Genomic DNA, 17,664 nt, shown 5'->3' with positions numbered 1-17,664 from the left:
CTGTTCCTTTGCTGTACTGTTCTATATTCTATATTCTAACTTAAGTGTGGGAAATGGAGCTGAGTGCATGAAGGCTCCATCAACCAGAGTTCAAGGGAAACCCCATTTCCTGAAAAAAGGAGGGCATTTCATATGGGTTGTCTGCACCTAAGGTTATGAATATTGAATTTTCTAATTTCAGGTAACCCATAGTGTTCCTTGCTCTCTAATTCTGATCCACCTGGGTTCTCTCATTGCCCCTCCCCCGCTTTTCCAAACCCACCCTCAACACCTCAGCTCCACTAACCAACATTTTTCAACTCTCCCACCTTAGCCCAGCTGCCTATCACCCATACATTTAACCCACTCTGCTGCCTCACTGGTTCCATATGCCCATCATCCCTCCCTCATCTGGTTCCACTCATCACTTTCTCTATTTATCAGATTCCAAAATCTGCAGCCCTTTACATTCTCACTTATCACTTTCTAACAACTACCTCTAAATCTACCTTCCCCTCGCCTCACCTGGCTCCATCCGCCATCATGCCCCTCCTCACCTGGTTCCACCCGGCAGCTCCTGTCTCATCTCTCCTCTCGTTACACTGGCTCTCTACCCTGTACACTCTTCAGTCTTGATCCCAAAATGTTGAATATTGCTCTGCTTCCATAGATGCTACCTGACCTACTGACTCAAGCAAATTTCTACAGACGTACCATGAAGAGCACTGGTTATCTGGTATGGAGGCGCCAATACAAACAACCGGGAAAAAGCTGCAGAAGGTTGTAAACTCAGCCAGCCCCATCATGGGCATTAGCTTCCCCACCATCAAGGAAGCTTCAAACGGCAATGCCTCAAGAATGTGGCATCTATCATTCAAGACCCCCACCACCCAAGACATGCCCTCTTCACACTGTATCATCAGGAGGCAGCATGGGAGCCAGAAGATCCATACTCAATGGTTTGGGAATAGCTTCTTCACTTCCACTGTCAGATTTCTGAACAGTCCATGGACCTATGAACACTACCATATTATTTTGATCTTCATTTTCACTTTTACATTTTTCTTACTGTAATTTATAGTACTTTTTATATATTGCACTGTACACTGCCACAAAACAACAGATTTCACGATAAATAGCAGTGATAATAAACCAGATTCTGTGTTCTTACAGTGTTTTTTTTGCTCCAGTGGTTCTGTATTCATTGTTATTAAGGCTTTTTTTTAAATTATAAATTATCAACTGAATTTAAATTCAGCTGCAGTAGTGCAATTGGAATTCAGATCTCTGGACTATTAGTCCATCTTGCTAGTCCAGTAATTTACCCATTTGATTAACTTCCCACCATCGGCACAAGATAGAGGTCACCAACTGACTCTTCTTGAAGAGCTGAGTTCCTGCCTACCGCTAGTTGGTAAAGAACATATACTTCTCAAACTGTTTCTCAACAGAAACAAAAATGTTTCAAACACATCAAAATTCCTAGAATCAGCAGCACCTTGCCCTGAAATCTAAATATATCAGTTACTGGGAGCTTTATTTGGTGTATGTTTTCCTATTTATAATGGGAGGTTACTCAAACATACTGATGCAGTTCATTAAGTGCTCATAGGGAATGACTCACCAGAGAAAGGACAATTTATTCCTTTCCTTGGAATAGAGGAATTCTTTGCCCTCCTCCACATTTTGTCATCCAAGGTGCCAATTATCACCAGTATTCAGTATTCACAGACAAACTCTGCTACCTCATCAGTCTCCTCCAACAGTAGGTGGACCTACTGTATCTCCAGGAGTTGCAACACAGAATTAACTGGTTAGGAGTAAACTGAACCTTTGTGTGCTGAGTTTGATGATCTTGGACATAGATCCCTCCAATAAGAGCATTTGACTGCTCTTTAGTCCTCAAACAAACTAGTAAGTCCAGTCTTGAAACTTCTAATGACTCAAGCATCATAGGTGTTGGAAGTCAGGGGGTGTGACAGAATTCAGATTCAGATTTATTTATCACATGTACATTGAACCTTACAGTGAAATGTGTTGTTTATGTTAACAACCAACACAAACAAGGATGTACTGAGGGCAGCCTGCAAGTGTTCTGGCACCAACAAAGCAGGCCCACAATATCCAGCAAAAGAGTACAAATATCAAAAGAACAAACAGGACAACTAAACAAGCCCCTTCCCCATCCTCCTACCCACTCCTTCACACACACTGACAGTCCTTCAAACCCAGAGAAGCAGAGAAAAGGAGTTCCAAGATTTCTGGAAAAAAGTGCTTTCACATTTAGTCTGAATGTGCTGGTGTTAATTTTAATATTACGGCTAATTTGGAAAGAAGTAACATCTCTTGATCCAACCATTCTAATATCTTAACTTTTCAAATATATTGATAAAACCTCAATCTAAAGCCAAGGGAATGCAGACCTATTTTATATAACAAAGAGAAAATTTGCAGATGCTAGAAATCCAAGTAACACACACAGTGCTGGAGGAACACAGCAGGCCAGGCAGCATCTATGGAAAAGAGTACAGTCAACATTTCAGCCGTAATGTCGACTGTACTCTTTTCCATAGATGCTGGCAGCCCTATTTTATGTAACTTTTTTTTTCAAAAGTGAACTCTGTAAGCTGTGCTAATATTTATATATAACTGTGCAAAACTGAGGTACAATGCCTAGAGATGCACGCAGACTCCAGAACCTTATCTGGACTCTGTGTAACTGAAATACAACATGATTTCTTTTTGTTCCAGCATTCCCCCCCGCCCCCCCCCCCCCACCGCCCAGCTACTACAAATGAAATCTCCCTCTTTCTGGGTTAAGGGAGGGAGAAGAGTAGGAATTGTACTGTTGATTTTTATTCAGTCTGAGTGTGGCTCTGTGACTTGTACCTTTGTCTCTAAATCAGCAAGTTGACAGTTCAAGACTAGACTCATCACTTAATGAACCACTAGCATTGTAGCATTGTACTGTTAACTTTTTGACTTGCGTCATGAATGCACCTTATGCTAATTATCAATCTTCTGGAATATATTTTATTATTTGTTCATTTATTTGTGGTAATATTACTTTACGTGTTGTGGATATATACTGTGTTGTGCACCTTATTCTAGAGGAACAATATTTTGCATTTGGCAGTATACATGTGTATGGTTTATGACAATAAATTTGACCTTTAGTTTGAGATTAGGGACTTAACCATGAAATCTAGACTGTCATTCAGTCCTCTCCTGCACTATAAATGTTTTGGGGCTTTCTGAGATTGTGGAATCTGCTACAGAAATGAAACCTGTTTCTTTCCTTTTAATCAAAACTTGCATCCTTTTTCTTCCCCACTGACCACACTACTATCCACTGAGTGCATTACTCTCAAGCATCAGACTGGAAAATGTCTGTGTGATGACATTTGCTGTGATAATTCCAAGGGATGAACAGTCAGCCAATTACAGCAGTCCACGTTAACATATCCTTTCTCTACTTGTGATGTCTGACTGCAAGTAGAGAATATTTGACATATTTGTAACCAGGATATTTGACAGCATTAGCCAGAAGCCATAGAAGATAAGGCAGAACAGTACAGCACAGGAAAAGGTTTGTCAACCCACCACATTATGTATCAACCATGATGCCAATTTAAACTACATATCTGCCTGCATGTAGCCTATATCCTTCAATTCCCTGCCCGCTCATGTGCTCGCTTAAATGCTCTTAGAAGTTCCCATCATATCAGCTTACACCACACCCCCTGAGTGCATTCCAAGCATCTACCACTCTGTGTAAAGATCTTGCTACATAAAATTCCTTTAAACTTTGCTTCCCTCTCACTTAAACTTGCACCCATTGGTACTTGAAATTTCCAGTCTGGAAAATAGATACCATCTACCCTATCTATGCTTCCAATAATTTTATATACTACTATCAGGCCCCTCAACCTTTGATGCTCTAGAGAAAACAATCCAGTTTTAATATCAAAATCAGAATCAGGTTTAATATCATCAGTATATGTTGTGAAATTTGTTAACAGTGGCAGCAGTACAATACATGATAATATAGTTAAAAAATTACTAAGTCAATTACAGCAAGTATGTATGTATATTAAATAGTTATATCAAAAACAGTGCAAAAACAAAAATACTATATAAAAAAGTGGGTTATTGTTCATGGGTTCAATGTCCATTTAGGAATCAGATGGCAGAGGGAAAGAAGCTGTTCCTAAATCAGTGCTCCCAAGGATCATGCCATTTACCACATATTTTCCTTATACACAACCACACAAAGTGCCAAAACCTCACACTTGTCCAGATTCAGCCCCATCTCCAACTTCTCAGCCCACATCTCTTACTGGTGTATATCCTGTCAAATCCTTGAACACCATTCCCCACTACTCACAACACTCACAACTTTCATGCCGTGTGCACAGTTACTAATCGTCCCACCTAGATTTTCATCCGAATAATTCATATTTATCACAAACAACATCCAAGATACTTTTATGCTCAGTTGATGCAGCATGAATGGAAACATCAACTAATGCTCTACCTAAACCAGAGTTTTACACTTTACCTCTCAGTGAGCAGGGGCAGAAACTAGCTGATCCCCGCTTCCCTTGACTATACTCTAAACCAGAGTGTCCTGAGTCCAGTTGTTAACCAGTGGAAAGTGCAGTTGCGTTTCATGTGTAAATGTCGCCAGACAGATGCTCAAACTGTTACATCTTCACAAGATGGTGGTGTGCTCAGATGCCGTGACTACTCGGGCTCCAATCAATGGTGAAATTGCTTGTCCTGTGCATCTTTTCTATGACCGGAAAACACTGCTGATCATAAAGAACACTAAAATCTGCAAGTCTACCTTGTTAGCGAGTGGATAATGAAGGTGCTGCACAGTGAGTGGGCCCCTGCTCTTTGTTGTAGTCCACTACAGCTACTCAGGGAAACTGATACCTACCCCTACGGTGTCTTTATTGTTGCTGGTGAATTCAATCATACCAACTCAAAAATAGTCCTACCAAAGTTCTATCAGCATGTCAACTTCGCAACTGCAGGAAAGAATATATCAGACCTGGTTTACAGCCAAGTTTGTGAAGCCTACCAGGTTGTATCCTCACCCCCCACCCTCGACCTCACTTCAGGTACTCAGAACACAGATCCATTTTGCTAATTGCTGCATACAGATCACTGGTTAAACAAGTTAAACCAGTTCACAGGGACATCAGAACCTGGCCAAAAGGGCCACCTCAACACTGCAGAACTGGAGCATATTCAGGGAGGCTGCTACCTACGATCATCACATAACATTGATGAGTATGCAGGATCAGTGACTGGGTAAATAGGAAAATGCATTGATGATGTTACGGTGATTAAATACTACACTGCCAGGGCAAACCAGAAACCACAGCTGACTGCAGAGATTTGTGCACTGCTCAGGGATCAGGACACTGCGGTCAGATTGAGGGACAAGAACACCCTAACGTCAGCAGGAGCTGTGCTCTTCCATGCAATCAGGAAAGCAAAGCATGAGTACGCACAGAAAATCCAGACACCTTTGTAACACCAGGGACACACGGTGTATGTGGTAATGTATACAAATCATAACCGATTGTTAAGTCCACCCTGCATGTCAACAACAACCGTGCATCCCTTCCTGATGGATTCAATGCCTTCTTTGCACGATTTGGTGCACTGAGTGATGTGACATCGAGGAAAGCACCCTCTTTTCCTAAGGAACAGGCACCTGATCTGGCCGCAGCCAAGGTGAGGAGGATCTTAGCCAGGGTAAACCCGTGCAAAGAGGCAAGACTGCAAAACATACCTGGTCAGGTGCTGAGGGACAATGCAGCCCAGTCAAAGGAGGTCTTAACAGACATCTTTAATATCTCACTGAAATAGTCCACCATCATTCTGATGGCCAAGAACAAACTGGCACACACTTTCTGAGGAGATTAAGATATGCAAGTTCCCCCACCCCCACTCTTAACAACTTTCTACAGGAACACTATCAAGAGTGTCCTGTGTTATCGTGTGGTATGCATTATTGTGTGGTATGGAAGCTGCAAGGCGTCAGAATCAGAATCAGGTTTAAAGTGAGGTAGTGCTCATGGGTTCATTGTCCATTCCGCAGTCTGATGGTGGAAGAGAAGAAGCTGTTCTTGAACCATTGAGCACGTGTCTTCAGGCTCCTGTACCTCCTCCTTGATGGCAACAATGAGAAGAGGGCACATCCTGCGCAGCGGGGGTCCTTAATGATGGATGCCTTTGAAGGTGTTCTGGATACTGGGGAGGAAACTGCCCATGATAGAGCTGGGTGAGCTTACAGCTCTCCGCAGCTTTTGCCAATCCTGTGCAGTGGCCCCTCCATTCCAGACAGTGATGCAACCAATTAGAATGTTCTTCATGGTACATTGTGAGTGTCTTTGGTAACATACCAAGTCTCCTCAAACTAATAAAATATAGCCACTGCTGTGTCTTCTTTGTAATTGTATCAATATGTTGGGCCCAGGATAGATCTTCAGGAACTTGAAACTGCTCACCCTTTCCACTGCTGATCTCCTGATGAAGACTGGTATGTGTTCCCTTGACTTCCCCTTCCTGAAGTCCAAAGTCAGTTCCTTGGTCTTACTGACATTTAGTGCAAGATTGGTGTTGCAACCCCACTCAACCAGCTGATCTATCTCACTCCTGAATGCTTCCTCATCATCATCTGAAACTCTGCCAACAATAGATGTGTCATCGGGAAATTTATAGATTACGTTTGAGCTGCGCCTAGCCACACAGTCGTGGGTGTAGAAAAACTAGAGCAGTGGGCTAAGCATGCATCCTTGATGTGTGCCAGTGTTGAGTGTCAGCGAGGATATGTTATTTCCCATCAGCACTGTGGTCTCCTGGGAGGAAGTCAAGGATCCAGTTGCAGAGCAGGGTACAGAGGCCCAGATTTTGGAGCTTGTTGATCAGAACTGAGGGAATGACTGTACTGAATGCTGAATTGTAATCAGTAAACAGCAGCCACACGCAAGTGTTGCTACTGTCCAGTTGATCCAAGATTAAGTGGAGATTGAGGTTTTCAGTGCCCTATCAGGTACACCATCAGGGCCTGACGCCTAGCAAGGGTTCACCCTCTTGAAAGATGTTCTGATGTTGGCCTCTGAGACAGAGATCACATGGTCACCGGGTGCTGCAGGGAGTCTCATAGCTGTAGTTTTATTCTCCCTTTCAAAGCAAGCAGAAAAAGCATTGAGCTCATCTGGGAGTGAAGCATCACAGCCATTCATGATGTTAGGTTTTGCCTCATAGGAAGTAATGGCCTGCCAACCCTGCCAGAGTGGACATGCATCCAATTCCGTCTCTAACTTCAATCAGAATTGTTTTCTTGCTCTTAAAATAGCTTTCCATAGATTATATCTGAGCTTCTTGCATACTTCTGGATTACTGGTCTTGATGAAGTCAATGCTCAGCAGACTATGAATCTCCTTTTTCATTCACAGCTTTTGGTTTGGATATGTCTGGTATGCCCTCGAAGGGATACACTCATCCACACAGGTCTTGATGAAGTCAGTGACAACTGTGGCATATCAACCCTATAGAGGACTGTAAAAACTCCTGAGAGGATCATCAGAACCTCTCTCCCCCACTACTTATGACACCTAACTGAAGCGTTGCAGATGAATAGCCCAAAGCAACGTTGAAGATCCCTATACCCATCCAACAATCTATCTGACCCACTACCATCAGGAAGGAGGCACAGGAACATCAGGAATAAGACCGCTAGAATGGGTGACAACTTCTTTCCTCAAGCTGTAAGACTAATGAGTACTCTGTCACCACCAAGGTCTTGTCACTAGGATAGTGAGGTGTTTACCGTTTACCTGCACTGTGCAATACGTGCATTTTGAATTATATTTTATTCACTTATTTATGGTAATATTTTGGTCCATGTGCTGTGTGTGGTATATATAGTGGTCCAGAGAAATATTGTTTTGTTTGGTTGTATATACCATTTGTACAGTTGTTGCTCCTCTCCATGCCTTGTGGCACATCGGACGGCAGCCTTGCCACTTCTTCAGCATTTGACTGTTTTTGCATTTACGAGGCTGAACACTCAACCCTACACGTGCAGAGAGCCAGCCGGGTTCGAACCCAGGTCCACTTGCTTCAAAGTCCAGTGCAGATGCTGTGTGTACAGTTAAATGACTAGAAACTTGAACATGAACTTCAGTTGTACCTTCTCTCTGGACTCTTACCCTGTGTTTTTTTTTTGCTCTACTTCAGTAGATATATACTGCCAATTCAATTAGGAATCACTAGGAGTTATATTGGTTTGATCAGGGTGGATTGTACATTTAAAAGTTGGCAGTCTGGTTTATAGCAGCTAGCTTTTACCAACATAACTGGGCAAAAGGTCAGATTGTGAAAATCAGCACACATGTACTCTGCCATTGAACAACACACACAGTCCAATGGAATAACTGCAAACTGACTGAGAACTCTGCCCATTGAATCACACCAGGTTCCAACAGGTCCTCTGATTTCAATGGAAAGAAATGGCTCTGGAGAGAAGGAGAAACAACAACATAATTTTCTTTTTATTCGATTTAGCTAATTGTATGTAATTGTTTTTATTGCATTGAAGCATATTTTTAAGTATTTTAAATTACTGTTTGATTTTTAATGAATTAAAAATACCAGAGACATTCATAAACATTAAATCTCAAAGACTGTTTTTACTGCTGGTGAGCCTGGAGACAGAGTTGCACTGGTATGCATGGCAATTCTGGGGCAAAGCCAGTTACATTCAGATAAGTAATGAGCTGTGCTGTGCATCACAGAACCTTTGGGAGATTTGCTCCAAATCAAAGCAACCTTCAAGGGCAGTAACTGAGGAGCCTAGACAGCCTGCCAGCCAGCAGAAGATCTGGCCCATTGCTTTTCCAATTTCATATGGATGGTTGCAGACTAGAACAATACCCAAATAGCACTGGCAGAACTGTATGAGATTCTACATCTGCCAAATTCCACCATGGACGGTCCCAAGCCCGGCTGTGAAAGGAGGGTTGGGCATGGGGCTAGCAACCCCATCCCATAAAACCTCAGTGCTACAGAAACACCAACAGAAGCTCAAAAGACCTCATTCTGGGGAGAGGAAGGACTACACCTGGAGACAACTTGCAAGACTGACCCAGGACAGAGGTCTCTGATGAGTTGCTGTCGACAGCCTAAGCCCCAGTAGGGGTAATAGGCTTAAGAAGGGGGGAGGGCTGCATCTGCTATTGGAAGATCCCAGCCAGAAATCAGATAGAAATGAGGGGAGGGATGCGGTTTTTGTTACGTGGAGTGTATCGGAAGTTATGCACAGCAAGACCTTTAAGAGCAGCAGGAGGGAAACCAAATAATCTATATCAATAATGTCGATCAAGGAACAAATACTGTTCATTGAAACAATGCAGACTGCCTTGTTCCTCAAGATAGTAACAAGGATCTTTAACAGAATGTCCATTTAACAAATCATTCTGCATTGCCGTCCCTTTGTCTTGCACTGAAAGTACAGTTGACTCTGGTTAATCGGGCCAAGCTGCTTATTTGGGACAGCTCTTAAAAAACAAAAACTAAACGAGAAAATAGCTGGGATTCCCTTCCTTTATTTGGGAAACAATGCTGCTTAATTAGGAAAGGCGATTGTTGGTGAACAGTTTCTAACTGCATCAGACACGTGCACTTGTGTGGCTATTAGTCACTACACTGCTTGGAGGAAACCGTTTTTAAAGAGCATCAGTTGTGTATACTTGTGTTCAAAATGGCAGGAAACGAGCAGTAAGGCAACACAGAACTGTTTTGCTCACTATGGTTCCAAGCATTCAGGCCAGGAGTGAAAATGAAATGATTTCACTATTTCAACAAGTTAGGAAGTACAAAGAATTAGAGGTATTGATGATCATCTTGAATGTTACAATGAAAATGAAGACTTGGAGGATGCAATCATCGAAAATTATATGAAAGCAGTCCATTACCTACACTAGGCATCTGTGCTGATTTTCTTCATTTACACTGTAGTAATTTTCATAGTGTTCTAATTTATTATGTACTTCATTTAAATACGTAACTTGTTACTCAGTTAAATGGCAATTTCCGTTTTTTATACTTTTTGAACTATTTCCATGAAACTTTAACTGCAGCCGCTTAATTGGGCCAAAATGTACCAGTCCCGATGTGTCCCATTAACTGGAATCCATTGTATCTGCCTATCTTTCATGCTCAAGTCAAAGCCAGTCGAGCTTATTGTCATATGCACAAGTATATGTACACACAGGTGCAGTGAAAAACTTACTCAAGGCAACATCACAGGCCAACTGCATCCTATAAGGAGTATTTACAAGAAAATATAAACTAAACTATATTTATAAGGAAGAACACAAATAGAAAAACAAAAGTCCATTTTAGTGGCTAGGTAACCATAGCATTGCTAAACTGTCATGATTAGGAATATACTGGTTGGTTCAATAACTGAATGGTTGAAGGGAAGTAGCAGTTCTTAAGCCTGATGCTATGGGACTTCAAGCTTCTGTACCTCCTGCCTGATGATAGTGAAAAGATGGCATGGCCTGGATGGAATTCTCTGGAGTGACTCTGGTAAGAACATTACCTCCCAAGCCTTATCTAAGGTAGATGCTGAATAATCCAGACTATCCATTTGTATGCTCATCCCTGGTTGCTGCTTTGCCCTGGCAATAGGAAGGCTTCAGTCAGAGGTCAAGAGATATCTGCACGCATGCACCATGAGGAAGATATGACAAATTAAACAGAGAAACGGGATCATCACCTGCTGCATTCAGTCACTTCTTGGGGCCAATCCAAATAGGAAGCTTCAGACATGCCAAATTGTACAGAATTTTGGCTTTGGGAAAAGCCAGTTGGGATCGACCCAAACAAACCCCTACTATTTCAACAGCTGGTGGAAATGCTGCACTTCTTTCAGTTTGAAAGTAAGGGCTGAATATCTTCAAGTATCACTAGCAATTGAGTCAGTGCTGGCACTTGGTTAGTTAGAGAATGAGACTGATACACAATAGGAAAACTGCTTAACTATAACATTTAACATCCAAACTCCTTAATTCAATGAGTCCCTGTCAGAGGTGGGCACTTCTTGGGATGGGGTGGCAAAGATTTTCACAAGCCTATATAACTTTATCAATATTGAGATAACTTACAAACTTCACAAATTAAAAACAAATGCAAATATACTTAGCAAGCCAAACAGCATCTGTGGAAAAGAGTAAACAATCGACTTTTTGGGCCGAGACCCTTTATTATTAAGATGGCCCTCCAGCATTTTATGTGTGTTGCTTTGGATTTCCAGCATCTGCAGATTTTCTTGTGTTTACAAGTGTACGTGGCACTCTATTTATCGCAGCCACTGAATTGCTAGTGGTCCCAAATTCCTCAAAAGAATTAGCCAGTAAACTCACCAGCAGTCAAGAGAAATATTTTAGTCAGAAGGACTAAGAACCACAGCATTAATTCATCCCTTCCAATTCTCCAATCCTTAGGGGCACAATGAGAGTGTTATGCCATGTAGGATCTGTAGTAAGAGTACAAATCTGTACCTGTCAGTGATAGACCACGTTATATAGAGAAAAATAATTGGTCCTAATAGTACTGGAGAGAAACAGGCATACCCATTAATATCACAGTGTTACCTAATGTTTGAGTAATGTACGTCATTTGTGGAAGGGTAGAACATTGTATTCTATATTAAAGAGTGGCAGAACTATACAGTATTCTATCATAATGTCTCACTTGTAGACCCCAGTCAGTTTGGCTCAGCAACAACATCTCCTTCACGATCTCCATCAACACAGTTGCACCACAAGGTTGTGTACAAGCTCCCTGCTCTGCTCACTTTTTATTTATGACTGTGTGGCTAAGCACAGCTCCAAAACCATATTCAAGATTGCTGATGACACCAGTGCTGTGGGCTGAATCAAAGGTGCTGAATCAGCATATAGGAGGGAGACTGAAAATTTGCTGAGTGGTGTCATAACAACAACCTCTCACTCAATGTCACAAGACCAGGGAACTGATTGTAGACTTCAGGAGAGGGAAATCAGAGGTCCACGAGGCGGTCTTTATCGGAGGATCAGAGGTGGAGAGGGTTAGCAAATTTAAAATCCTGTGGGTTACTATTTCAGAGGACCTGCATGCAAGTGCAATTGTGAAGGAGGTACAGCAGTACCTCTGCTTCCTTAGGAGTCTGCAGAGATTTGGCATGACATCTGAAACTTTAACAAACTTCTATAGATGAGTAGTGGAGAGTGTATTGACTGGCTGCATCACGGCCGGGAATGGAAACACCAATGCCTTTGAACAGAAAACCCTACAAAAGGTCGTGGATTTGGCACAGTACAATCCCTCCCAATCACTGAGCACATTTATATGAAACGCTGTTGCAGGAAAGCAGCATCCATCAGAGATCCCCACCACCCAGGCCATGCTCTTTTCTTGCTGCTGCCTTCAGGTAGAAGGTACAAGTCAGGACGCACACCACCAGGTTCAGGAACAGTTACCACCCCTCAACCATCAGGCCCTTGAACAAAAGGAGATAACTACACTCACTTGCCCATCCATTGAGATGTTCCCACAACCAATGGGAAGGACTCTTTATCTTGTTATCTCATGTCCTCCTTATTTATAGCTATTTATTTATATTTGCATTTGCACAGTTTTTATTTTCTGCCTTCTGGACTCTGGTTGATCTTTCATTGATTCTGTTATAGTTACTACACTATATAGAATAGTACAGCACATTACAGGCCTTTCGGCCCACAATGTTGTGCCGGCCCTCAAACCCTGCCTCCCATATAACCCCCACCTTAAATTCCTCCATATACCTGTCTAGTAGTCTCTTAAACTTCACTAGTGTATCTGCCTCCACCACTTTCTCAGGCAGTGCATTGCACGCAACGACCACTCTCTGAGTGAAAAACCTTCCTCTAATATCCCCCTTGAACTTCCCTCCCCTTACTTAAAGCCATGTCCTCTTGTATTGAGTAGTGGTGCCCTGGGGAAGAGGCGCTGGCTGTCCACTCTATCTATTCCTCTTAATATCTTGTACACCTCTATCATGTCTCCTCTCATCCTCCTTCTCTCCAAAGAGTAAAGCCCTAGCTCCCTTAATATCTGATCATAATGCATACACTCTAAACCAGGCAGAATCCTAGTAAATCTCCTCTGTACCCTTTCCAATGCTTCCTTTCTATAGTGAGGCGACCAGAACTGGACTATATTTGCTGAGTATGCCTGCAGGAAACTGAAATTAATTTCAGGGTTGTATATGGTGACATACATGTACTTTGATAATAAAATTTACTTTGACTATGACAATAATTAATAAGTTTAGATCTGTTCCTACAATACCACAGCAACATGGGACAGATAAATTCTCAACAGTACTACATCCAGTGTTACATGATGACAGAGCTGTTCTACTACTTCTATGCTCCAGTCATGTACAGTGACAGACCTGTACCCAACTCCGCAGTACTCTAATGCTACACAGGATCATTAGATCAATGGCAGTGAGAACAAAATCAGATTAACAGGCTGTGATTTATACCATGCCTTTAAGAGACTAAAATGTCTCAAAGTACTTCATAGAGGTAAAATCAAACAAATTTAATACCAAACCAAAAAAAGGGTCATGATTATCAAATACTTAGTCAAAGAGATAGTTTTTAAAGGAGCATCTTGAAGATAGAAAGCCAATGAACTTCAGAGGGAATCCAAAAGCTTAGTGTGTAAATATGTGAAGGCACTGACAAGGATGGACAAAGAATACATAACAGAAAGGAAAAACACAGAGGTTGAAAAGAATTGCAGGGCTTACTAAGTAACAATGAAAGGATTACAGGATATGAAAGCAGATTAAAATCAGATTAATTATAAGAAGTAAATATGATTTACTAGATGGGGAAATCAAATGGGAAATGAGCACAAAGTTGTGGAAGTTGCCGTCATGAGTGGAGCTGTCTGACTTCTGGCAGCAAGTTTCTCGGCATTATGAGCTTTAAATAAGAGCAATTTCTATTTTTCGGGGGTTAGTTGGCAGAAAGAATGTAGGGGGTTTTGCTGGAGGGAGAAGGAGAAGGAGATGATAAAGAAACAGCTACCATTAAGAGATGGTTTGGAAAGCAATGGAACTTTCATACTTTAAGCAAATAAATGTCTGTGCTAATTCAGTGAAGGCTATGCTAATTCATTGGTTTACAGGCTACAGGCATTTCCAGGATATAAATATTCCTTATTTTATCAACAATATAGTAAGCATTTGAATCCCTCTCTCCCAAAGCTGTGTTGACTGCCTTTGAAGTCTCAGTTCCACAGGAACCTGAAGTATTTAGAAAGACACCCTAATATTAAATTAGAATGAAAAACTAACAAGAAAAAATTGTGAACACAAAAGATTCTGCAGCTGTTGGAAATCCAGAATAACACACATAAATTCCTTGGAACTTTGTAGTGATTTGAATAAACGTTTGAAGATATTTCTATTTGTTATTAAGAGCTTTTCTTTCCTTCTACCTTCAGATAGGAAGCTCTCATTTGAGCCATTGTCCCTTGCTGGGGGACATGATAGCATAGTGACCATAATCAGGATTAAATTCGCACCACTGTCTATAAGGAGTTTGTACATTCTCCCAGCGACTGTGTGAGCTTCCTCCGAGAGCTCCGCTTTCCTCTCACATTCCAAAGACATACGAGTTAGGGTTAGTAAATTGTGGGCTTGCTACATTAGGGCCGGAAATATGGTGGCATATGCAGGCTGTCCTTAGCACATCCTCGGACTGTGTTAGTCATTGACACAAACAATGCATTTCACTGTATGTTTCTTTGCACATGGGGCAAATCAAGTTAATATTTAATCTTCAGCTGCACGCATGTTTGAGCAGACTGCCTGGATAGGTTTAGTCCCCTCAGCTTAGAAATACTGAAGAGAGCCACAGTAGATGTTTCCATTTGTCCCATACAGACTGAGGATACAATAGTGCCTTCGAGATATGTGTGCCTCAGCTTCACAGCAGGCTGGCTCGTTGAACAATGGCACATCAGGGCCTTTGCTAACAATGCCTGGTACAAACAAGATGCAAATTGGAATTATGGGATACTCTACATAATACCTAAGGTTCACAAACATGAGAAAGTCTGGAAATCCAAAGCAACACACACAAGATGCTGGAGGAATTCAGCAGGTCAGACAGCATCTCTGGAAAAGAGTGAACAGTCAATGTTTCGGGTCGAGACCTTCCATCAGGACTGAGAAGAAAGAGGGAAAAAAAGCCAGAATATAAAGGTAGTGAGAGGGAACAGAGGCTAGAGTAAAGCCAGGTGGGTGGGAAAGGTCAAGGGCTGTAGAAGAAAGAATCTGATAGGAAAGAAGAGTGGACAATAGGAGAAAGGGAAGGACAAGGGGGCCCAGGGGTAAGTAATGGGCAGGTGAGAAGTAAAAGGCCAGAGTGGAGAACAGAGGAAGAGGAAGAGGGGAGGATATTGTTCTCCGGAAGGAGAAATCAATATTCATACCACCTGGTTGGAGAGTATCCAGACAGAATACAAGGTGTTGCTCCTTCACCCTGAGGGTGGCCTCATCTTGGCACAAGAGGGAGGCCACAGAGCAACACGTCAGACTGGGAATGGGAATCGGAATAAAAATGTTTCGCACTGGGAAGTCCCGCTTGTGGTGGATGGTGTGGAGGTGCTCGACGAAGTGGCCCGCCCATAATTTACGGTGTTTAACAAAACCAAGTGTCCAGGTCACGAGAAAATCTCCAGTGACCAATAACAGGTCATAAGACATCCCAAAGTGCCTAACAACCAGTGTGTACTTTTAAAATTTAGTCCTGGGGCAATGGAAGATATTGGGAAGCCAATAGCAAAGTCCCATTATTAGCAAGATGGTTACATTTAAACTTAATGACATTACATCCATGATAAATAGTCAGTGGGACATGATGGGACAATGAAAAGAATAAGTGAAGACTATTTGGAGCCACAACCCCATTCGCCAATTCTTAATGATCTTCCCTTCTGTGACCAGCATCCCAGATCAAAAGTTTCAGTATAACTGACCTGATAACAATTAAGAAAAATGTTCCATACTGGCCATTCCACGCTGCTCCCAAAACATCCGACTCCAACTCTTAGACAAAATCCCCGGTCTGCATCTTGTCAATCAAATCTACATTATGATTAAAATTTTGCAAACTTCAATCAGATTACATTTTTTTCCCTTCCAAATTGCAGGAAATACCACATTAACCTGGATTCCAAGGATTCCCGGTCATTCAAGTAAATTCTTGATACTCCTTTCCAACCATATATAATATTCCATTGGCTAATCAAGGGTTTATACTACATCACATAACTTCCATTCCTCGTGTATCTTCCACATTTAAAAGCCAGAATTCCATTAGGCTTATTGGTGATTTTCTGTATTTCTTCACATTTTATTGATCCGTGTACATAAACTCCGAAGTCTCTTTGGATCTCCACCGCTTATATTAATTCACTAATTAAAATATTTACCATTCTCTCTCTCTCTTTCTCTTGCAAAAGTGGGTGAACTCACATTAGCTGATGTTGAATCATAAATGCAGTTTTACCTATTCACTAGACTCTCTTGTTAAGTGAATTACTCGTATATTGTTCAAAATAGAAGTCGTGGGACCTGCAAAAGGTTGGCTTCATTTTTTTTAAGCCAGTACCTTCAGCTGCACAACACTCGCGTCTAGAGTTAGCTTGGATTTTATGGAGTGACACTTCACTCCTCAACTTTCACGAGTGTTAATCACAGAAACATGAATGGTATGCGTTACCCTCCATCACCTACACGGCTTTAGGACCCAGCGGAAGCCCAGATGTCACTACTCACCAGGAGGGCGCTAGGACCCGGCGGCCGCTGTCTGTGTGCGGGAGGAGGCCGGTCACGGGCAGTCCGTTTAAACCAGGCGCTCGCAATCGAACCGTTAAAGACCCCGTGGCCCAACCTGGACCTCCCACCTGATACCGAGCCCACTCACCATCCGACAGCCGCAGAGCCTCAGCACGCTCGATCCAGCTGCTCCAAGACTGGCCCACGAACGCCTCGGGACTCGGGAGCCTGCGCTCCGAGGCCGCCATCATCACACACTGCGCGCTCCCGAGCCGCCATCACCGCGCGCGCTCCCGGCACGCTGCGTTTTCGCGGCGTCGGCGTGTACGGGGCGGAGCTAGTGGATGAGGGGGCGGAGTTGCTCTGTGGCTGCAGTTCCTTCTCCTTGCCAGCAGGGGGTTTTGGAGGGTTGGGGGTCAACTACGCCGCACGTCCCAAAGCGACAGTAGTGGGCGCGCCAGCAGCACTGAAGAACCAGGAAGGCATTAGGTTTACAAAGCTCTGGCCAGCCTGTTGTCTGCAGTCTCCGGTACCAATGGCAAACTGGCCAGGTGCATCAGTAAATAAGTTAGATTTCCAGCCGACGAATTAACACCTCTTTCCCATTTCCTACATTAACTCTGCTGTCTGACCTAGTGAATGTTTTGTGTTTTTACCCTACAAATCAGAATCAGGTTTTTTGTCACTCTTATATGATGTGAAATTTATTGTTTCATGGCAGCAGTACAGAGTATATTTATTATCAAATATGTATACAACTACAACCTTGAGAT

General features: G+C 42.4%; 1 protein-coding gene across 3 annotated transcripts in view; it reads right to left on the bottom strand.

Annotated features, from left to right (window-relative positions):
* LOC140717217 (ataxin-7-like protein 1) overlaps nucleotides 1-17,166 on the bottom strand; it is a 42,140-nt gene extending 24,974 nt beyond the window's left edge. For 2 of the 3 annotated variants that reach the window (XM_073030540.1, XM_073030541.1), the window contains exon 1: nucleotides 17,040-17,166. In XM_073030540.1, coding sequence (XP_072886641.1) covers nucleotides 17,040-17,142 — 103 coding nt within the window. In that variant the 5' untranslated portion in view covers nucleotides 17,143-17,166. Of the gene's footprint in view, nucleotides 1-16,089; nucleotides 16,199-17,039 lie in introns of all 3 variants that reach the window. The other variant, XM_073030542.1, reaches the window with a different exon arrangement.
* Nucleotides 17,167-17,664: the final 498 nt, after the last annotated feature.

This window comes from Hemitrygon akajei, chromosome 27 (genome assembly GCF_048418815.1).
Source record: "Hemitrygon akajei chromosome 27, sHemAka1.3, whole genome shotgun sequence".
Classification (NCBI taxonomy): domain Eukaryota; kingdom Metazoa; phylum Chordata; class Chondrichthyes; order Myliobatiformes; family Dasyatidae; genus Hemitrygon; species Hemitrygon akajei.
The sequence above is the reverse complement of the archived record's forward strand: the minus strand, read 5'-3'. Positions and strand labels throughout refer to the sequence as shown.